General features: G+C 42.2%; 1 protein-coding gene across 4 annotated transcripts in view; it reads right to left on the bottom strand.

Annotated features, from left to right (window-relative positions):
* PAX7 (paired box 7) overlaps positions 1–24,691 on the bottom strand; it is a 222,572-nt gene that overhangs the window by 3,040 nt on the left and 194,841 nt on the right. For all 4 annotated transcript variants that reach the window (XM_069240120.1, XM_069240122.1, XM_069240121.1 and 1 more), the window contains exon 8: positions 16,059–16,302. In XM_069240120.1, coding sequence (XP_069096221.1) covers positions 16,059–16,302 — 244 coding nt within the window. The remainder of the gene's footprint in view (positions 1–16,058; positions 16,303–24,691) is intronic.

The following is a 24,691-nucleotide window of genomic DNA, read 5'->3' as shown; positions in this document are numbered from 1 at the left end:
AGCCTCTATAGTATGCATTGCATGTCAGGTTCTGTCCGTCTATGATCAGAGCACAAGGATGCAGGGCTTTTTTGTTCATTACTTCATTCTTTATTAATTGTTCCATGTAAAAATATCCAAACAGCCCCTTTATTCATTACTACAGCATAGAGAATATTCCATCAAACATCTTGTTCTGCTGGATATGAAACTACTTTGGGGCTGTGAATAACATGGATATATAACAGTTATACACGTTGTTTATCTTAAAACAGATTATTTCTAAAACCATACAATTTCTTCACATTTATCATTTTATTATCTTACATTCACATTAAGACTTCTCATATTCTCGACCTGATATTATTTTATAAAATAAATTATTCAAAATGGAGCACATTTCTACATATTGTAAGATCAGAATAGTGATAGAGTCATAACATTACTAACTAATAAAGTGTTAAACCCACTTTGCGGGAAAGCTCTATTATCCAAAAAACAGCATCAAGCTTGGTACAAATTTGTACCAATATTCTTCTTTTACCGTACAATAAATAAATGATCTTCTATCCACAAATACATATTTCTATATAATTACAAAGCTTTCAAAAGTCATCAGTGGGCGATTAAGAAATTGTATTTTGACAACTATCCTAATCATGTGTACAGTCTCATACTACATTGTATGGTCCAAGTGAAAAGTACATCTAAAGTAAAAAATATATATAACATGAGTATATATTGTTAAACCGATGTTTGCTGATTTCATATAGAATATGCATGGCCTGTTGACCGTGAAGTACATACCTAGAATCACAAATCGGTCATGTTGCAAGAAAGTTATCAATCACAGTATGTCTTTCTAGGATTTACAGGAACCTTTGAAGGTCCATTGAACTGATCTGTGTTAAAGGTATAACCCTATTTAGTTCTCGAATGTCTTATGCAGCACAATGGACCATAAAGGGCTCCTATAGATCTACTAAGAAGTTTTATCTAAGCATGCCAATATATTTTGGCACTTAAATTGTACTTATATTTAAAGCTATCATCAGTTATATTATACATGTTAGGTTTTATCAAATGACATATTTTTCTGTTGGTTCCTGCGTATGGATGCTCAGATCTGTATTGAGGTATACATGCTGTTCTAGGCATTCATTATTCTACAAGACATCAGTTTTAACGATATATTCTCAAGTCATATATATTTTTTGCTTTAAATGTACTTTCTACTTGGCCCATACAATGTAATAGGTGACTGAACACATTATTAAGGTGTTTGTCAAAAATAAGTTTTCAACAAAAAAGTTGTCTTTTTTGTAACGTAAGTTATCTTTTAAGTAAGTACCTTGATTAACATATATCAATACTCTGATGCAATACTTCTATATGGAATTTAACAAAAATACAGTATATTAAATGCCCATGATGACTTTTGAAAGCTATGTAATTATATAGAAATATGTAATTTTGAATTGAAGATAATTTGATTGCATATTAACAGAAAAATATTGATACAAATCGATACAAATAGTAATACTATTTTTGGAATAATGGATCTTTCACACGAAGGGTGGAGCAATTGGGTGTAGATCAGCTGCCTCCTACATAGGTATGAGATTGAGAGCCATGCTCCAAATTTGTGACTCTCCAGCTGTGATAGATGGACATACCAGGCATCTAAAACAAAATCCTATACATTATTGGGAGTGGTATGCTGAAAATCTGGTTTGGCTCTAGCTTTGAGGGCTAACAGTGAACATCCCTGGAACAAATGTTAGGATGGGCTTGACACACTGAGCTACTAGTGGCTTCAAATTCTATGAACTTAGTAAACAACATGCAGTTTGCAGGTGACAATGAGTCAGAGAGCAACACATATTTGGGCTTAGAGCTTGGTGATAGTGGATGAAAAAATCAAATTTATGTTTATAGATTGTGGGAAGACAAAATGAAAAATGAGATTTTATTTAGAAAAGGAGTACATGTTTGAATAACATCTCAGAAGCTTGTTTTACCTAAATCACACATCTGAATCAGAGAATGTACGAACCCTGCCTAGTACGGGGGTAAAAATAAAACAAGCATTTGCAATGCAACAGGTCTCGCATTTGTGAGAGTTAGAGCTATTGGCGCTGTAAATGACAATGTCGTTTCCCCATTTGTTTTGGTTTGGAGTATAATGGATGAATGAACAGAAATGCAGCTGCAGCACTGTCTAGAGGACTAAGAATGAGGAATTACCACTGGGACCACAGAAGCAGCTAGCTGAACTGACTAGAGAACTTAGAATGAGGAATTACCGACGGGACCAGAGAAGCAGCCTGCAGCATAGTCTAGACGACTTAGAATGAGGAATCACCAACAGGACTAGAGAAGCAGCTAGTAGCACTCCCTAGAGGACTAAGAATGAGGAATTGCCACTGGGACCAGAGAAGCAGCTGCAGCACTGTCTAGAGGACTTAGAATTAGGAATTACCACTGGGACCAGAGAATTGGCTGCAGCATTGTCTATAGAACTAAGAGTGATGAATTACCACTGGGACCAAAGACGGAGCTGCAGCACTGCCTAGAGGACATGGAAGGAGGAATTACCGACAGGGCCAGAAAAGCAGCTAGTAGCACTCCCTAGAGGACTAAGAATGATGAATTACCACTAGGACTAGAGAAGCTGCTGCAGCATTGTCTACAGGACTATAAATGAGGAATTACCACTGGGACCAGAGACACAGCTGCAGCACTGTCTAGAAGACTTAGGATGAGGAATTACTGAAGAGACCAGAGAAGCAGCTACCAGCACTGTCTAGAGGACTTAGAATAAGGAATTACCACTGGGATCAGAGACACAGATGCAGCATTGTCTACAGGACAAAAAATGAGGAATTACTACTGGGACCAGAAAAGCATCTAGCAAGACAGTCTACAGGACTTAGAATAAGGGGTTACCACTGGGACCAGAGAAGCAGCTAGCAGCATTACCTAGAGGACCCAGAATATGGAATTACCGACGGGACCAGAGCAGGAGCTTGCAGCATAGTCTAGGGGGCTTAGAATGAGGAGTTACCCCTGGGACCAGAGAAGCAGTTAGCAGCACTGCCTAGAGGACTTAGAATAAGGAATTACCGACAGGACCAGACAAGGAGATTGCAGCACTTTCTAGAGGACTTAGAATGAGGTATTGGTGACGGCACCAGAGAAGCAGCTAGCAGCACTTCCTAGATGACAAAGAATGAGGAATTGCCACTGGGATCAGAGATTCAGCTACAGCATTGTCTACAGGACTAAGAATGAGGAATTACCACTGGGACCAGAGAGGAGTTTAGCAGCTCTGTAGAGGACGTAGAATGAGTAATTACGGACAGGTTCAGAGAAGCAGTTATATAAGCGTTAAGGTACTTTCTAGAGTATGTTAAGGAGAACCATAAATTGAGAAACAAAAAAAGATAAATGTAATGTCATGAAACAAAGGTGACTTTCAGTATTATATTATGTGGTAGAGTATTTTATTCATTACACTGTATGGTCACACTATTGCATTTACCCACAATTATATAGTAGCAGATACAGTTAATAAGGAAACTGCACTGCGAAAATTAAGACTCCAACATAATGTTTTAATTTGGTTGCAAAATCTATTTTAAGCAGTTTAATATTATTTTTAAATGTTACTGTGGCTTAGAATATGTGGTAACATGCACATTTCTACTTTCTTGCAATGAGTTGCACTAGTGAAAGTAAACCTACTACAATAAATGCTTCAGGGATCATAATTCAGACAAAAGAAAAGCAAACTTGGAGAAAACCAACAGGTCTGGAGTTAGCTGCCAGCCTTTTGTCTTTGGCAATGCTTGTATTTTTATCGCTTTTGTAAAACTTTATTGTTGGAGGAGTTGCTGAGGCTGGAAGGCCTCTTTGTTGTGTCTGGATGTGCTCATTGTGAAAGATTAGCATGCAGTCCCTCATAGTAAAATTAGCCAATGGCGGAAGAGGGCTGACCACGTGGGTCAACGTATTCTTTATTTATTGGTGTAAGAAAAATGTGAATGAAATGAGTTTGCTAACCCAAGACTTAAATCAAAAGGCTTTTGCTAACATCAGGTCTATACATCTAGTTACTACTTTCATTGTTTAGGCATCATTTCAAATTCTGCAACTTGGCCTGCGTTTCACAGCAGGCCTTTTGAAGTCAGAACTTTAATGGTGGTAAGTGGAGACCAAACATTTCCCTACAGAGGTAATGTCAAAACATTAATATGTTTATTTGTAAAGCACACACTCAACACTCAGAGCATCCTGATGCTGAATAGGCGATGTTGGTCACCCAGATCAATGGCATTCATTTCATAGACCTTAGAATGATGGAAGGCTGAGTAGATCTGCCAGGATTCCTGCTTGTCACAGTGTGTCAAACAGACATTAATTCACTGGACAGGGAAGGGGGTGGTGTGAAGGGGACAGCACACTGAGAAACAGTGGGTAGCAGGGGAAAGCAGTAATGTTGCAACCACCAGCTACACACGTTAGGAGGCAATCTAAAACTAGTAGAGAGGAGCAGGCACACACACGATTCAAAGAAGAACAAGTCGCGTAGATAAAGGATTGTGGCTGAGATTTAAGGCAAAACCGAAACCAGACAGGAGGAGGGGCCCACTTAGTGAAATCGCCTGGAAGGGAACTAAGCACACAAAGGAGGTACATTTAGAAAAATGCAACAATACAAAGGAAGCATTTAAGGCAAGCACAACAAAGAACGAATGGCAATAGTGGCCGTGGTTAAAAGCCCATAGACTGAATACAACATGTCTTGCAGACAGCACCTGCGCGCTGCCTAGGCTTGACCTATACAATAGGGAATGAGGAAGAGAACTCTTAGAGGTAGTAAACAGCATGTGAGGAGAGAAGGGGGTTAAGGTTAAAAAGACTAGAAACAGAAAGGGAAAGATAGTAAGAATGAAGAACAATAGAGAATTAGGGATGAGCAATATTTTAAATTATTTTTCGCAATGGCAAAACATCTCATTTTGTGCAGCTTTCAGTGACTAATAAGTACCCCAGCTTTATCGAACTTCACTAAAAGGACAATTATCTCATGTTTTGAGAGATACTTTGCCTTGGTTTTTCTACTCCAAAGAGGAATATTCACATGTATTTGTTTTTTTCAAACGCAAAGTTTGTAAAATTCACACAGGTCAGGAAAGTTGTAAAAGTCACAGAAAGCTGCAGACGGAAACCCTCTGTAGGTTCGCAGACACCCATGGAGAATATAGAAATTGATACTGATTCTTCAACAAGAAGTAGGAAGACAAAAGAAAGAAAAGCATTTGCAAGGTAATAGGTCTCGCATTTGCTTGAGTTAGAGTTATTAACGTTGCAAATTCCTAACTGGACTTTTCTTGCCACATAAATTGAAAATGAAAAGTAAAACAGTTGGCGTATGCGAGCCGATTCAAAGCGCCATGGCCGCCATGAGTGTAAAGGAAACACAAAAAGAAAAAGAAGTTCAATTGCAGTCAACCGTATCAGCAATCGTGCAATTAGGTGGTAACAAAACCGCCCGAAGGAGGGACAAACGTAAAGCATTTACCAATGATTATGAAGGATATTTGAAAGGCAAGCCCATGAGCGAGTGGAAGTGTTGGGCATGTGGTGGGCGTGGTAAAAAGCCCACAGTACTTAGAACAGGTCAAAGCGCTAGCCCTTGACCTAAAAAAAGATGAGAATACCATTCCAAGAGAGCAAACAAAAAGGAATAGAACATTTTGGATCAAACAGGGAACAATACTTAATCCTCAAGTCACAAAACTATGCCGGCTCTGCCTTGCTATACTAACTATCTTTAGGTATAGAAGAAATTATTATTTACAGCTGCCAAGGTGTCTCAGTGAACTGACTGATGCTCACCGAACATTTGAGGGCATCTGAGGTTTACGAGGTTCACGAGTCTGAACCTCGGCAAACCAGGCTCAGTTCCATACCTTGGAGCCAGATAAATTGAGTGCCCTCTAATTAGGTTACTGTCTGTAACATCTGTTATGAACAGCACTTAGAAACAGCAAAGGACCCCCCACCCCCAAAGGGAAGGGACTTAAATACAGGCCCTATACATAAGCACATACACAGTGATGCTCTATGCCACTGCTGTCCTGTTTTTTTTGTTTTGCTGTCTGTTTTATTCATATGTTGGAATTGACATTTTGTTACTTCGGTTATCTGTTTAGAAAACAGAGCGCAATCCTATATACACTTCCCCAAATATAGTTGCAGGAGTAAGGTCGAGTGTCTGAATTACAATGACATTTAAAGTTTTTTATCATTATTTGCGTTCAGTTGTAAAGCATGCTGGACTGTTCTAACTTCCACGTGACTTTGGCCTCTATACTGTACTGTTCATTGCCTTGTCTGAATCTGCTCAATAAAAGACGAGTTAAAAAACACAGAAACTGCAAGAGTGCGGTATGGAATGCTATATAAAACAAGTTATTACTCTTTAGCTGCTCAGTGGTGCATTCTATATATGTAAACAACTATTTAAACATTCTATATCAGCGTACACCATGGATATGATAGGAAGGGCTGTGGCAGTAGGGCACTGGGGTTTTTCGTCTCTCTCTAAACAATCTGCCCAGAAACCAATCCATATGTCTCAGGTATTTTATGTTTCAGTGGCTCAGAAGCTTTACACTGTTGGAACAGCATTATTGGCAGCCCAGCTGGACTAGGGGCGCACGCCTTAATGGATATCTTGGATAACGTACACAGATTGCCTTCTAGAGGAATGCACAAGGTGGGTGAAATTCAAATTTTGCCAGCAAAGGCTTACAAAGATTCTAAGCATTGAACCACATGGCAAAACTGGCTGATGTAGTGGTAGCCAGCGCCTCTCATGAATTCCCAGTCTGAGACCTCAGTGGGATGTTTGCTCACCTCCAAGGGCCCACTGTCAACTGCCCAAACAAAGAAGAAGATACACTAATTGTTAGACCAGTCAGCATAGAGAAGCACCATCAAATTTCACAAATTGAATATAGTCAAGCATTGGATTGTCTCCACAACTCAAAATCTAGTATTCATAGTGAAGAAAGACATCCTGAGGACAAGAGGAACGTAGTAGTCTTGTTTCATAGTATACCATCCTTTTTTGAGTTGACGTGGTAATTCTTCTATAAAAACTAAAGTGTTTTTTAAACACTTCTCAAAGATTGCGAAATATTGAAATTGTGAGAAAAATCATCCCAAAGCAGGACTTATAGAAGGCATCTCAGCTAGACACTTCTTTTAGCGTGTGAAAGGATTAAGGTAAAAAGGTATTTTCAGGAAAATTCTTACGCAAAGCTTGTTTTGCAGGAAGTTTTGTCTACTTGTACAGTTGAGTAAGGTTTACAAATCAATGCAGCCTTTTCCATAGTTTAGAAAGGCACAAGCGAAGTTAAAAAAAATTGTATAATCTTGCATTGATGCATCTCCAAAACTCAAAAATCTAATGTTCTTAGACATCCTAAGGATAAAAACAAGGCAGTATTCCTGTTTCATAATACAAAATACTTTTTGATTTGACATGGTAATTCTTCTTGAAAGGCTGAAGTGCACTGCATACTTCAATGTGTATTATTTTAAGGACCTGATACATCACAGAGTAAGCTTCATGCAGGACCCTAGCACTCTGCAATAGGAGATCAGTTCACAAGTGTGTACACTGGGCAGGGTGATTTAGGCCCAGATCTCTGTACTGGTGGTGAATGTTTGACATTATTCAGCATTCCGTCCATCACTTGTTGTTTTTGCATTTGTTGCACTAAGTGGGAAGGGTAAGGCCAGACGTGGGTCCCTTGCTCCCCATGCCACCGGAGTCAAGCTAGCCTGGCTGATGAAGTGTCCTACCCTGAAATCGGTCCTAGGATGCTTGTTTCCAGTCCAGGGAGGGCCTGGCTTGGCAGTTTGGGCTGGACTGTTCCCATGGGGAACAGGGTCAAGACTGATTTGTATATGGCTGGGTGCAAACTGGACTGGCATGAGTAGCAAAAAAAATATGGATTTAGGCCCAGATCTCTGTACTGGGGGTGAATGTTTGACATTGTACAGCATTCCATTCATCACTTGTTTTTTTTTTTCACTGGGCAGGGTAAGACCAGGATGTGAAAGGTAGGAACATGCAGCTTAGATAGCACATGACATCAACTTTGTTTTTGTTTTTTAACATATTTAAATTAAACGTGTGCGTGCATGGGTCTTTATTCACTGTTATATTACATACACTTGCGATTTAGGGTACAGGAAGATAAACTGATACTCCCAGAGTTGCATGATTTTTAGTTAATTGCTGAGATTGCGATTAGAAACCGAGTTAGAATTCCATGATAGCCACAAGGCCATATCTCCAACGTAACACAACACAAAAAATCATAACCTAAGCCACAACACCATACTAACAATGCCCCATTTCCTAATCATGGAACTCGCTATCTGAACACATTTCAAAAATTGCGAACCAGCTGTTGTTCCGAAGGGCTTTTAAAAATTGTGTGTCCTCTCTCAACTCCTAAAACAGGATTCTGCAGGCCTATTCCTTTACCTCCAAGCTCTTGTCCAAGGGGCTGCTCTCCAGAGTAATATCAAAGGCTAGGAATTAATGTCTTTAAATCTAGCTCAACTCTCTGAGGCAATGATACGTTTAGTTGCAGTGACACATTTACTACAACCAAACACTCCACATCTCTGGGCTTGTCTGCTACATGCACTGCAACAGAAAAGTGCAACAGTTGCAACCATGCACCTCTTCATGCATTCGGCAAGCAGCCATTTCTATCCTGTCATTATACCTCTTTGGCCACCATCCCGCTTGTGCTGCTGTTGCAAGTACACAGCAGCATGAGTGCAAGATGGCTACAAAATTGGACTCTGAGCTATACAAAGCCCAATTACCATAAGACTCGCGTAATAAAAACCTCATCGTAAAAATAGAATTTAGACACTTTTAACCCATTCATTCTGGTCTTTGCAGGATGTTTGTCCACTTGAACTGCCCTTTCCAAGGAAATTCCAGCGGCCTTCATAAAACAGTAGGGCAAAAGCACCCACTGTGATCCATGTGCCAAAGCCCACTGAATCTAAGCTGCGAGCTGACCAAGGTCAGAATTTCAGCACCCGCTGGGTCCTTGAATGGGGGGCACGCACTGCAGCACCCAGCTAGGGCTGAAGGCTACTTATGGGCTCTGAGGCAGAGTAGGGTGCTACCTGCTGTTCAGTAGCACCAATGAGGACAAGCAGGCATTGCGTGGCGCAAGGCTGGAAAATAACGCCATTATTAGCCAACAGTATTTGTGTGATTCACAGTTGGAGAAATAGTGCCAACAGCACCCACTGACACCGATCCTGCAGCACCGCCCCAATGCCAATGCAGCAGAACACACTATGGCCTGCCTGGCAATGCCCACCTAGGACCGGAAGTGTAACTTACACTCCCTTGTGTAAGCCAACTCAGGACTGGCAGCCTTCCTGGAGTTCAGAGGCAAACCTGCTTCCCTAAGGGTGCAGCCGACCCTCTCAGTGACCTCCCCTGCTGATGTCCACACTGAAAGAGTTGGCAGAGCTTTACAACTGGCACCAACTGGTAAACAAATTCCAGCCATCAGCAGGTTGTCAGATGCTGCCCCCCGGGGCCCCTTACAGACAGAGACTCTGATTGGACTTGTCATATCTATTAGGATCTCTGTCACGCTTCTCGTACCATCTCTTGCCTCATTAGAAGGGCTCTGATCTCTGAGAGGGTGAAGCCGGAGCTGGCACCGCAGCAAGACCGGCTGGGACATACAGAGACAGCAAGGGCCTGTACCAAGTGTGCCAGTGAGCGTCTCTGCGAAAGTACCAGAGAGCAGTAGAACAAGAAGTGTCTGTAAGGGTCGGCCTGGGGCAGAAATTAGTCACAAAATTAAAGTGGTCCCCATTAAAGAATCAGATAGCTAAAAAAGTGGCCACATTTGAAATCAGGGCAGTTCTATACTTGAAAAGACAAGCTGTGAAGACGTTTTACAGCGTGTGGGAGGGTATGCAATTATGTTTACTGCTGGCGATGACCGCGGGAATATCACAGAAATCGACAGTAAAATCTGGTTTGTCAGACCATAAATCCAGCCCACAATTAGCCCAAAAAACGAACCCATCCACTGCCCGGAAATCCCACCCCTTTTAACACTGTTGGAATGTCTTATAGGCAGGACCACTGGAGTTCTGCAGCAAGGAGGACCAAAGTATGCTGCAGGCCTGGATAAATTCTGCAGTAGCAAAAAGCCGATAATGTGGCTTAATGCGGCACATGTTGTGATTGCATTGCTTCCTGATTTTGGCATTTTTACACATACAGACACTGTACTGGCACAGTTTGTTTCTCATTAGTAACCGTTTAACACCCAAATACAGCTAGAAGCAATAGAAATGGATCAGTTGACCTTTGAAGGAAGGCCTTCCACAGCGCAGCAACAAATGTTGCCTCGGTTTTTATAACTTTTGATCCGTTTGACCTAGAGAAATGTTCTTTTGTTGAACTCTGCATATTATGCAGCAGATGGTGGATTATGTGGTAAATGCTACAAATCTATAATTATGCAAAAAACGCAGCAGGAGCAAAATAGAATAACTCCAGGGGACCTGTCTAAGATTTGGTCCGACCCTTGTGTCTATAGTAAAATGTCTGCGTGTGGGAACATGCGTTAGTGTGAGTATATAAATGGTAACATGTGAGTGTGGAAGCGCTACCGCATGCAAGCTTATGAATGTGAAATTTGTGACTGTTCAGGTGTTTAGGAACCTGTGAGTGTAAAATCTCAAGTGTACACAAGCGTGTCTACAAATTCTCGTGTATGAGAAAATATGCTGCTGTGCGTGTTTACCTGTATGCTAGGGTATGCACGTGAAAGGGCCAGACTGTGAGAGGGAGTGGGCATGAATGTGACTATACCCGAAGCCTTGGAGGGTTTCCCGGAGATGGGAAGGTGGGGGTGCCCCAGATATATCCCATTTTTACACCAAGACTGCTTCTCCCTCCTTAGGGGCTCTTCTATCGGTCACTGCTGCCCAGCCTCTATTTCAATGCAGAGCTGTCCCTATTTCTTTCCTCCCTGTCCAGTAATGCCATAGGTGGGTAAAGTTTGGTAATGGAGAGGCTGACACTTCAAAGCATGGGCACCGTTGCCATTAGGTATACCTGGAGCCTTTCCTCGTATGTATGACATGAACTCTGGCCAACCATGGACATATCCTTGGGAAATGCCCCAAATACATGATCAACAACGCATGTGCCCAACCCCGCATTCAAAACCACGCAAGGACAGAAACCACTGCCTTAAACTTCCATCAAAACAACAGTGCACTAAGTGATAACTTTCTACAGCAATGAATTTGTTTGTTTTTTATTAATAGTTTTTTTTAACATGCATCACCGTTTGGTAACTTAGAGCCCCAAAGGTGCCTTCAGCCGCAATAGAAGCCATCTTGAGTTGTGGACGCCCTGAGCAGCTATAGATGCTATTTGTAGATACTGATCCTTCTGTCCATATCAGTGCTTTCTACAGATGCTGCTTTAGCTACTGGTGTCATTTGCAGCTACTGTGGCCTTCTGTGACCACAGACGGTTCTGATTTAAGCACAGGAATTTAAGAAATTAGGGGCTGTCTCAGCGGAGAGGTCACAGAGGACAAGCAGAGCAGGATTGAAGGTGACTAGATGAACAGGAAGTCTCTCTAACCCCAGGATGGTCACAGGCCCATTATTAGGTTAACACCAGCATGCAGGGTGTACAGGGATGCCGACCAAGGTCATGAACTAGGTTTCCGTAATGGAAACCAAAAAACCTTCGGTGAAAAATAGAGGGGGAAAAGACTCGAGGTGGTTGGACCTACGTGTACGACAGGGGTTCCCCCTATTCGGTAGTACCTTTGAAAGTCTGGTGGGGCTCGGATAGAGGCAGTGGCATTTCGGGTACTGCTTAACATGGCAGTCACTTTATCCCAGTTTAGCCACTTGGTAATCGCCACAATTTCCGAAAGTTCAAATCACTAATGGATTAATGTAAAGAGAGCCAGGCTGGGCCAGTTAGCATGTCGAAGAGCTCAATTGCTGGGCCAATCGCCTTTTGCCTGCCCCACTTTCCGTGTTTCTGATTAACTGTGTATCTGTAGAATAAACATGGATGATTTGCCTTTGCCTGGGGGCAGCAGGAGACACTAAGAAGGGCTCAGATCTGGTTAAGGGCTTCCTTCTATGGATAACACATGACAATTATTCTGGGCTAGCAGACATCAGAGGGTACCGGTGGTGTCTCCCGGGGGACTATCGATTCTCCTTGCCAGTGTTGCCTGAGGGCAGCAGCAGCCCTGGGACTCTCAATTTCATTTAATAAGGTGTCGTACTTGGCATGTTTCTCGTTAGAGGGTGTTGAATGTGTTTTACTGATTATAAATTAAATCCCTTCTTTTCAGCGAGGCGTTTATCGCCCTATGAATGGTGTTTAGGGATCCCCGCTCAGTGAGCAGTTGGGACAGTCCACACTGGGATAAATCACTTCCACTGCTCTGCTGATGCGCTTGATTGAGATGTGCTTAAAGAGAAGCACAGATGAGCTATAAAATGTTAAGCTTGATCGACTCTACTGTGCTCTGTTACCAGCGCGCCTCTAGAGAGGAAGACTGGCGGACTGCAAACTAGTGTAAGTGGCTTGGGCTGTCGCACTATGGGTATGACAACTAGGATTAACGGGCAGGAAGACAAATCATGTGGTAGGGTTGGCTAAATTATGCAGCAAGAACAGCCAAACAATGTGGCGCAATCTGGCACATTGTGACAATATTACTTCATTGTTTTGCCACTTTTTGTTTTTTACACATGGTAAGGCTCTCTGCGCAAAGATTTTACTTTCTTAGTATCAATTTATCACTAAAATACAGCAAAGAGCAACTGAAAAGTGACCTGTCAGCTTTTGCGAAGGACCTTCTGCTGCGCAGGAACACATCGCCATGTTTTTAATAACTTTTGAGTCGCTTGAGCTACAAACATTTTTTGTTAAAATCCGCAGATTATGCAGCAGGTGGTGGATTCTGTGGTAAATGGAGCAAATGTATAATTATGTGGAAAATGATGTGACCAGAGAATCAAGTAATTCAAGTGTCCCTGGCTAAAGCTTTGTGTCCTAAACCAACTTTAAATGTAAAAAGGAAGAATTGATGAATCACTGGTGAATAGTTAGTTTTTTTTAGGCAAGAAATACCTTCGTTGCTCAGGAAGTGGTGCAGAGTGAGATCTTTTTTTTACTATTCCTACATAGATAAAATGGTCAAGTGGCTAAGTTATCAGTGGTGCAATTAGGCGACCTATGGGTAGATTCGCCATGCATGTGTGGTAGGACTTTAGTTTTTTTTCGGCACCAGTTGTCTACCAAGGTGGCAATTCTAGAGTGCAACTAGGCAGAGTTCTAGACTCTCTCTAACAAAAGAGTACCAGAAGTGCACCTTGTTTCTTCCTCAGGTGGTACCCTTTCAGGTCTGATGACGTACTGTGTCCTGAGGATCATGACAATTTTCTTACTCAGAGGCACAGCCTTTTTATTGTGCCCATGGTGGTGAGGTCATCCACAAGGTGTTGAGAGCCATACAGTATCCAATAGCAGGACCCTTCCTTTTGCCCAGTGTGGGGTAAGAACGTTATAACAAATTGCTAAGATTTCTTTTAGAAAGATGCCTAAGTGTAGTCCCGAGACCTTCCACTGGATGGACAGCTCTGTGGACCACACACTTTTCCCAAAGGATCCACTTCCAAAACGCTGCATGATTAAACAAGGAGCAGTTTTCAAGATGTTTGTCTTGCAGCCCAAGCCAGTATTGCCCTGCTTGCTCAAGAGGCAGCCCACAGATCTGCTCTCCTAAGTGACTGCCTAGCTGAAATACATATTAAAACTCACTGCCAATTGGCCCCTTTGACCCCTGATCACCTCTTCAGGATAGTATCATTGCGAATACTGGATAAAGCAACCAACTGTGAACCCAGAAGATCTGGCGATTGGAAAACAGATGTACTGCTGCATGCTGGACATTTCCTTGTAACTAGGATATGTTAGACTTGTGCTCTGGTCTGGATTACTTGCCTGCTTCTATCTAACCAGCTTCTACACGGACCAGATGCTTTCCTCAGCAATAGGAGACCCTCAGCTATCAGCCTCGCACTTGCCTACCTGACCCGACCCTGAGGCTGTCATGCCAGTCTATGGGAGGACAAAACAAGCCATGGCAGGGGACAGATCGACGGACCAAGAAGAGATCTTTCACTCACAAGGGCCGTTTGACTGCAGCCCCCACCACCCTTGCTAGTGTTAAGCTCAATCATAAACTCCCTAGCTGGTGCTCACTGAGCATATCAAAAGGCACTTATCTCTTTCGGGTAAGATGTTGAGGTCCTTCAATTGTTAATCTGTGTACAAATCCAGATAATGAACTTATTTGTCTCCTGGAGCAACGCAAGCACCGGATCCCAGGACCTGGAGCCCCGAGCTTGACCAGAAAGGAACCACAGGTCAGTAGGAATCTTGAGATGCAGCCTTTTGACTATCTTCAACTTCTCTAGCGTTAACCACAGCAGCACAGTCCCTGTCACCTCAGAACTCTGTAAAACAGCGAACACTCTTTGCTCAGACTGGCCACGTTTGAGATGCAGGCATGTTTAAGTCTGCTTGGCTGCTCAAAATCTGAACTTGAGAAACCAGTAACCCAGGAGCATCAGAAAAACATGACTACTGGCAGTCAATTTTGAGACACCTGCATGTTTGTCGATATGATAGCCCAATAAGAAAACTGTGTGCCAAGAGAGGCTCTGCCTCACTGACAGACACAGAAAATCTTAAACCACAATATCATGAAATACTCGTTTATCCCCCCAAAACTTTTTTTTTTAAATGTATGTGAACAATGTTTGGTGCATGCTGCAGAAAAGCTAACTGACCTCATTTGGAATTTCCTCCTGACCACAAAGTACTTTTGTGCTAAATGGTCTGGCAGTACCGAAGACGGTGTATTACGCTGTAGTGCGTTTCAACCCTTGACTGCCTTTATGTTTGTAAAGAAAGCAGTGACTTCAGAAAAACTGTAAGCAGAGATATTCTATTGTAACCAGAGAGCTTCTGCACAATCACAAAGTCTGTCCACAGTGAAAACAGGCCAATTAAATGTACAGAGAGCTGCCGCCATTTTGTTTCACGTTAGTCTATAATATTTGTAAGCTAATTGATTACATCTATGGAACTGATTTTGCTATTAATTCTCGTACTATTTGTTCAATATTTTAATAAAATAATAACTTGGGTTCTACATAGCACCACACATCACACTTCAGTTATTTGTAAGGGCTATATATGTTAAATGTTTTAATTGCCTAATTTACCGTACTCGGTTTATTCACCTACAGAAAGATGGAAGGCAGGGTCTTCTTTTCAAGGATTCACCCTACTGATCTCTGGCTCATTGCGTTTTGTCAGCAGTGAGCGTTCAACTCACCCTGCCTGCTTTCTACTAAGTGTACATTAAAGAATGTAAATTTTAAAGACATAGCTCAGACTGGATATTAAACTATGAAATATGTATTATATTTCATCTGAAACCAACATCCACATTACACCCTCAGAGTAATCCCTGACTAACTGACCACAGTCACCAATGAGGAGTCAAGTAACTGAGGGAGACTTAGTTAACCTCTGCAAGTAATATTGTTCTGCATCTTACAAGTGAAGGGGCGCCAAATAGTTCAGTCTCTGATGCTGTTCACTATTCCCTGGAAAGTCAAGGGTCAGGACACAAAAAATACAGAGTTCTTTCCCAATCAGAGTCTCTAAGAAGAGAAGTCAGGTATCCTTTGCTGGTTGATGTGTTGCTTGCTCATCTGTGGCAAACAGTGTCTAGTTCCTTTGGTATACTGGTAATTGGTGTATACTGGCATCAGCGGACTCAGGCTAGTGATTCTCTTAGCAATCACAGACAAAGCTCTCTATGTTTTAGTACACAAGGTTCTAAGTCCCATAAATACACACGCAGTCAGGCACTTACTTTGTCCATACTGTCCATACTGGTAGCTGGCCACAGGGTCCACACTGTAGCCGGTAGTGCTGTATGTCGGCGGGCAGTATGACTGTGAGGTGGAGAGACTATCAACAGACTTGATGGAGTCGCTCCGCTGGCTGCAGCTTGCTGAAATAGAGTTAGAAGTTTCCAGACCGCCATGCAAAGGAGAAATGGAAAAATCCTGTGATTGGGACTGCACTCCACTGGGGTTACTGAGGATGCTCATCACCTGTGAAACAGAAGGCCACCACATTAGTACAGGAGTAAAGAACCAGGCAAGAAGAGTGATGAGGCACATTATCTCAGTAAGGGAGCAGCACAATAAACAAACTATCCTCTTTTTTCACATCTGCAAACATGTACACATAGCCAATGAGAATTCAGGGATCATTGTTGAATACCAGAAACTACATGTAGAAAACACCAGAATCTGTTACCATCCAGGCTTTGGCAGAGGTTCAGAAACTAGCTAAATAACTCTTCTTGAATCACCTCAAATTAAATTGCGCATAGGTCCTGGCTTCACTGTGTGTATACCAGAAAAATTACAAAAAAAAGATTCTGGAATCAAATGGCTTCTCCCTAGAAATTAAAGCAGGACCTGAGAAGCCGTTGACAAATATCTAAACAGAGGTGATCCTAGAATTCAATGTCATAGCTTTAGAATTTTCAGCAAAATAGATTGCATGCTCCACTCTATGTCACCGGATATTTATATTACTGGAGGTTACAGCAGAATTCAGTTGTTGATCAACAGTGGACTGGTGCCTCATTTAGAGTTTGATGGATTCAGGACATCCGGCAAATAATTCATTTTTCTAGCTAGCCCTTTTTAAAATACATGGACATCTACACACTTCAGATAGGTCAGACAGGACATCTGTTGATTTTGACAGATGTTCTGCATCAGCTAAACTTTAAATCCACCTCATAATATCACATCACTGGTAATTAGAAAAGAACGCAGTGACTGATCCACTGTCATCACACTTTATACGAGCAGATGATAAACCGTAATCCACTATTACACCACAGGAGAGTGGGGTCGAAGAGACCCGATGATTCCTATGAATTTCACTAGAATTTAGAGCGCAAGGGCATTTGAGATCTTCTATCATGTTGTCACTGGACATAAAGAAACATGCACAATCTCATCTCCAATACTTTCTGAAAAACAAAAGCATATTGGAATCCAGCATCCACTGGCATGTCACTAGAAACTGAGGCATGGGGGAGCACCAGGACCTGTTGACACTTAGCATGACAGATAATTACCCAGGATCAGTAGCAGCAGGTTCAGTGGATACCAAGAGGTCATTTAGGAACCCCTAGGATCTTTGTGAAATGATCTCTGGATCAAAAAACACACCCTTGGCTATACTTCACTACTTCTAGAAACAGTGAGGCTCTAAAGAATACTTGATAGACACATCAAGCACGAAACCATCTGAGAAAGTCGTAAACTATGCTCCAGAAAAACAAACTGAGAACACAAGATGCTTTTCTGCCAGCTTTCTAATGGTTAAAGAGAAATAAGAGTAGCCCAATTTCTTAACATTATTGCCTCTTGTGGGAGGTACAAATCCTATTGTTGACCAGTCAGTATGTGCTCTGCTCACCCAGTAGGGGTTCATCCGTCTGGACTACATCCATAGAATTCCTGCGTTCCAGAGACACCAGAAAGCAGGAAATACCAGCAAATATTTTGAGTTAATTTGTAAAGTCAACCCTTTGTCTGTATTTATTTTCGCTGACCAATAATGTCCCAAGCCTGTTATGGGACATTAGGCATCGGACTCCAACCGAGTGAAAACATTTAAATGTCAAGGTAAATTCATGGTATCTGCAGAGTCCAGGCCCGAGTCCACTGAAAAGCCCCAGTGACCTGTTGACATCCACCATTCACTAAGGGAGCAGATTTTTTTCAATTCTTTACATTTACTTTAACCTTATTGACATCAATTAAAGTGGCAAATTGAAAATAGTTTTAGCCCGTCCAGTGATGAAATTGTGCTTTATCCGCTGCCAGCAGCCTGTGGAGTTATTGTGCAAAGCATTCTTTCACCAGAAGGACACCGGCTAAATAATGCAGAGGGGCAAAGTTCCTCACTAAAGACCAGAGTTTGACTTGACGATCTTTGAAGCTGGTGCAAACTCACAGCCAAATACGGTTAGGAACAATTATGAAAGCACACTTGTCATTAATGTGACAGCCTTCAGACAAACTATATTTCTGTGAGGCCGAACACTCAATATTTTTTATTCCAATCACAAACTTGTTCAAGGGTGCAATTCTCCATCAGGCTCCCGGTCAGGGTGCCTATTGCACAATTCCTCAATAGCTCCTTTGGGAAACAGTGCCTTTAAGGAAACTGCATCCATCTTCACTAGGCTCAAGGCATCTTACCCGCCCTGCTCTTATAGCAATACACAGCACGCTCGATCCACTCCGATCTTCAGGAGTTTTAGAGCACCCTCTAAAGCTGAGGTCCTGATCTTGAATAAAAATGTTCGCTCTCGACTTTTTTAAATGACTTTTTATGTGTAATTGAGACAGCTAAAGATAGATATTTATTTTACGTTCAACTACAATCATTACAAAATGTCTTTCATCAGTAAACATAAACACAACACATATTGCACATAATGGGAGGAGTAAAAGAGATAAGTGCTAATGCTTTTAGTAAAACATCACTAACTCTTTAAAAAAAAAATCATCAAATTGCACTTTACATTCTTTAAAAATTCCTAAAAAAAGTATTGTCTCTCTCAATTGCTTCAATCCACGCCGTTACCCGTGACGTTTGAGGATTGAGAAGCAGATATTAATTAATACTTGTTTTGTCTGACTAGTTGAGTGATTTGGAGACACTGTAACACTGTGTGATAAAATATGTAATGTTCTTTTGTGGACTGCTGTTCCGAGTGAATTGTGAATTTGAGGCAGCATGCAACCGTCCCAAGTATAAATTACTAACTTTGTTTCTGCTTATCTTATATTTTTACCTTTATCGACCCAGGTTGAGTGTGTAAAAATGAGCATCATAGAATGACGTGCACTAAACCCATCTCCACTTAAACCCTTTGTACTGCAGGCCACAGCATTCTCTATTTATCTCCATCTCAAGCCATTTTACCGCACTCCTCTTCCATCCCCCGTTTTTAGCATCTGACACTGCTTATCATCCAGACTTGTCTCAATACTTCTTACAAAGTTCTTGGTCTGTAACCCCAATCCAGTATTATGTATTTAAAGATACATGTAGCATGGGTGAATGCTGAAGACAAAATGTCCACGCTCCACCCAATCAACCACACACACTTTTGGATGCAACTAAGACTGGCGACTGCTGATGCCACCCAAACCTACACTTGTACGAGAAAATGCTAATTTCAGTGAAAGTTAACGTGCAAAGAGCCTCCATAGACTCAGTCTGACATGTACATCATGGGTGAAGCTGGTAATGGTTAAAGCACAAAGGAATCCTTGCACTTAATCAAACATGTGAATTCCAGGTCATAGTCAGCACCGAAAAATGTTGAGGTCCTAAGTGTTTCTCTCCACCCAATCAAACCACAATCAACAAGAAGCAGATAGTACCAGTGCACACTTACGCCCAAAGGTTTTCCTTCCACTCAGGAGCTAACGGAAGTCCAAAGGCATTTATCACCTCATACAAGACAAGCACCAGGGAACACAGCTAATTCTTCTGAATGTAGAGTCTCATTCCACCCTAGTCTGACACAAATGCCACAAGCAATGGCTACTTGTGGTGAAAAACAGAAACCCAATCTGCAGTGCTTAATTTGAGACAGTGGTTTCCGGTGTTCGGCACCAGCACTTATTTATCAACACCAGCACCTATGACACTCTGCCACATGGCGGCACTTTTTATCTTATTTAAAGATGAGCACAACTACAGTTGATTATAAATTCCATAAAATGACTAAGACCTGCTGCTGCCCAAGACTTGGGGATCTGGAATAGTCTGAACTGTCAGACTTGCAGAAGTGTGATGCTTAGCAGTTGTGTTTGTATTGTCGTTGGCAGTGCTGGCAGGGGAAAAGGGTGGTGCGAACTAATGTGCCCTCCTCACGAGGGCACTGGCACTTATTTCTTTACAAATTAAGCACTGACAATCAGTCTTATTTTACCTTCTGTACAAAAAAAAACACTGCTTCAACCAGGCCTCAGGAAAGCTGAAGCCTGAACATGGCCACCCACTGAGTTTCAATATATGCAGCATTCTGACTTTTTTCTTTCACCCATCCTCATTGCCTTGAGACCCTCACGGGTGAGTAGTGCGCTTTACAAATTCCCTGATTGATTGATCATCCAGTGATGATACAAGACTGCATTTTGCAAATTCCATGATATAAAGTTTGGTATGTACATCCCTACAGCCTTGAGTATACTCACAGCGACCGCCTGCTATGATCCTGCAGAGGCAGCCACAGAGGTACATCCTACAGAGTTAGGCCACACTGAGCACATCCAACAATGGTGCATAGTCACTCCACAGCTGGACCGTGGATTGCCTCTCCTCTGTCCCATCTGTGGTAACAGTGGCCACTGGACTTGAGCTGAGGGAATTCAGTCACTGCAAGTTCATTCGGAAACAGGTTAAAGTAATTTAGGCAAATGTTTGAACTTTCGGAAGTTTGCTGCGGATGCAGTAATCCCCCTGAAGATTGGAAGGCAGCCCTCTCTCTCCACAAGCTCACTTCCCTATGACCTTGCCTGCTGTAATTTATTACTTCTTGGTACATTACCATCACTAATGCAAAATCAATAGCAACTCTACATCTGCAAAGTTTTATCTGACAGGAAATCAGCAGCCTGTCAATCACTGAGATTGGCAGGCCTTGATGATCGGGGTACTGAAGTGCCCCCATCTTCCTGCTGCACCACACCAGTCCCAGGTTCTGCAGGGGGGGGCACCCCAGGGTGGTCAATAGGAGGCCGAAGGGTGATCAGCTTGTGCCCTCAGGACCTTAGCCAGCCAAGGGCCCAGTGTGTCGGTCCAATGATATTGCGCAATGGCTACCAGGTGAAAGCGTAGGTCCAAAGTCCCCCTCACTTGTACTGTACTCCTCCGCCACCCTTTCCAACAACCTCGCTTCCCCCTCGGGACGTTTCATCACTCTCCTGTACTTTAAAAGAAGGGGAGGACTGAAAGTAATTAATTCCCTCCGTTGCTGAGCCGCCCCCGGGGCTCTGTGGCCACGGCGTCTGCAGCGAGAAATGTGCAGCTTTCATGATAAACCACCGAGTCTTTGGGAAGTCGACTGCAATTACTAGTCCCCAATCTCGACCATCGCTGCGTTCCCCCTCGTTGGGGTTTTGGGGGGGTGGGGAGGATGGAAGACTGGGGCAAAGTCAATGTTGGGTGTCAATTCCTCACCCCTTGTACGGAGGTCGGGGGTCAAGGTGTGCGCGAGAGGATGCGCGCGAGGAGATGCGTGAGAGGATGGGCGCGAGGAGATGCGCGCGAGCATTCTAGCCCATCGCCCAGACGGCGGGAAAAGGAAGTTCTCCACAACCGTTAAGGAGCTCAGATTCAGGAAGAATGAGAACTGGCTCCCCCAGCAGGTAGATTGGAGGCGCTAACCAGGGTAACCTGTGTACTTTCCAAAATATACTCAGTGCGGCTTCTGTTAGTGGCACTGACGTGTAGCTGACACAAGATGCAGAATGCAAAGCTTTCAGAGGATAAAAGCGTGGAATGCACCCACATATGCGTATATAATATGTGCCATCATGATAAACCACAAGCCTGCTTGTACAATTGTTAACAAATGTCTACTGAGGGTGGAGATGACGTTACAGAAATATAATACAGCGCTACCTGGTATTCATTTCAGTATTTAAAACAATTTATTTTCTTCTGTTTTCCACACTATGTGGATGGAGTATATTTCTAACTCATGAAAATGCCAACGTCTCCAATAATTATCTATCTACCTCTCCCACTGTTCCTACCTTGCTGTAAGTACGTATGTAGATGTCTCTCTTTCTCTCTGCATTATAGATAGATAGATAGACAGATAGATAGACATATAGATAGATAGATAGATAGATAGATAGATAGATAGATAGATAGATAGATAGATAGATAGATAGATATAATAGATAGACAGATAGATAGCAAGTCGTCACTCTCCAGCAAGAATGCGCTCACTCGTAGCGATCTTCAAGTTGCAAAATTATTTGTGCACGCAAGACTTTATGACTGCGGTTTAATAGCACCACTATAATTAAGGGTATAATTACAAAAGAAGATTCAACTTTCACGTTTTGCCTTTAACTTTGGAACTTCTAATAAGACAAAACACATATTTCATGTGCTGAAAATCTGTAAATGATTCATAATGCACAATGATTTCATAGTGCACAATGCTTTCTTGGTGCTAAGTTTTGGAGAAAAAAAATCACGGGCCAGCACAAATCGCTCAAACTGTCGCCATCAAATTCCAGCCGATTTTGATAGTGACATAAAATCGTCCTAGGACATGTGCATACCACAGAAATGATGAAAACAGATCCAGCCGTGCTCTAAGAAATACGTTTTAAGCACAATGAATATATAAATAAAAATGTTGGTTTGCATAGATGAAAGAAACTCATAATCGGTTACTGTGCCTACATGCTGTACCAATTAATTACTGTAGCCTCTACAAGGACCACTGCATTACCTAAAAGGAAGCCTTGGAACTGAGCCTAAATAAATGTACATTCGCACCATTTTATTTATTTAAAAAAGAGACTGCACGCTTGCTCTGAAAAAATGATTAACGAAAAAGTACCACAAAACATCAAATCAGCTTTCTTAAAACAAAATCCGACTATACATGAAAAACAGATAGGAAAAAATACACCAAAATATTTTTGCTCCTACTGACTGAGCTTAGTTTGTGATGAAAACGTGGCTGCTTTTCACCGAATTTGCAGATGAACAATAGACCAACAAAAGGTCGTATGGAGGGGTGCCTTTTTCACTCCAGTTTATCAATACTTTACTGGACGTCAAATGAATATGGAGCTGACGGCAATAATCAATAATCCCATGAAACGAATATCAAAAAGATACAATTTACGATTACGAAATGTTTGAAATAAAATGAAAATGACCGTTGCCTCATAGAGGTAAATTAAGCACGTTTTACTATTCCATGCCTATACCCCAGTCCTCACACCCCGTACTGTGATGGTCACCTGAGGATAGAGTGAGATTTGTTGTTGTTTCTTTTTTGTTTCCTCTTTCTTGGGATACTGGGTGTTGTACAACAATGTGAAAACTCTAATGGCACCAGAGAAAGCAGATTGGATTTGCTTGTGTCTCCCAAACTGGAAAAATAGGTGAAAGATTTCAACCAAGCGCTTTGAGACACCCTTCAGGTGAAAGCACTACACAGATTTAAAAAATGCTCACAAAAACATTTTCTCAGTAGATCTGTCACGACCCACAGAGCGAAATACATTGAGGCCTAGCGAGGACTGGATTTCCAAAACGTGAAAAACCTTTGTTTGTAATCTATGGACGTGTTTCATTTTCTCAGCATTGTTCTCGGTGAAAAGAAAGAGATTATGAAATAGAAAGTGTCTGTAGCACAGAAGAGGTAGGAGGGCATCGGGTTAGTGGCTGTGAGTAGAAACATTTTACACCTCTGATATGAATAAAGGTATTTACATTTTAGTGGATTTATAATGCAAAGTCGCAAAAAGAGTTGGAGACGAAATGAGTGCAAGTGTTGCAGACGACAGGGAATTTCCACACTACTTGGTCTTGGTGTATGTCATCTGCCATTCAGAACCCCGCCCCTATGCGTCCTTCTCTGCTCTAGGTTTTAATTTCTCCATCTATCTGCTTTCTCCATACGTTTATGTTCCCCTCGCTTTTACTCTCTCAAGGGCTCCCCTTTCTCCTCATAAACCCATCAGTCTTTAATTTGTAAGAAATATAAGTGCCCTGGCTCAAGATATTTCTCAGGTGGCCTCTGCAGCTCTCAACTCGTACAATTCCTAACAGTCTTGCAAAATAGCAGCATCAACCCCTTTCACTAACCATTACACTGCTACAAATATGACAATTTGTATTATACAGATGACTAAAAGCTATAGGGAGTCCTGGGCACACTGGTATCCTAATTGTTTCAATGGTATGTTGAAATGTTAACACTTTCGTCATGCGGTATTTTAGTGGCAGCGTCACAATGTGTTGGACTGTCATAAATATGTGCCGGTGTTGTGAAATAAAAGCCTGTGCCAAACACCAGTACAAATTAAGCACTGAAACCAATGTTTCTCTCCAGGTGTCCTCCGGTGGATAGCTCCCACTGCCCCCCCCCCACCCCCCCAACTACAACCCCCCACTCCCACCACTTTCCATTTGGTACTCCCTCCTCCCTGGTGTAGGATCAAACTTGTATTTTCCAATTCCCACAAAGCTGCTCTGCGCTGCCTACCTCTCATACCCCCAGGGGAGCTGGTAATAGACTGCCAGTGCCCACTTATTGCTTTCAAACAAGATTTCAGAAGCTCCTTTGAGGCCCCTCCCGCTGGAGCCCAGGCCTGGGGGGCGGGGTGTTAATACATGTGAGAGGGACTTGCACTACAA

Source organism: Pleurodeles waltl, chromosome 6 (assembly GCF_031143425.1).
Source record: "Pleurodeles waltl isolate 20211129_DDA chromosome 6, aPleWal1.hap1.20221129, whole genome shotgun sequence".
NCBI lineage: Eukaryota > Metazoa > Chordata > Amphibia > Caudata > Salamandridae > Pleurodeles > Pleurodeles waltl.
This window is presented reverse-complemented; position numbering and strand designations above follow the sequence as displayed.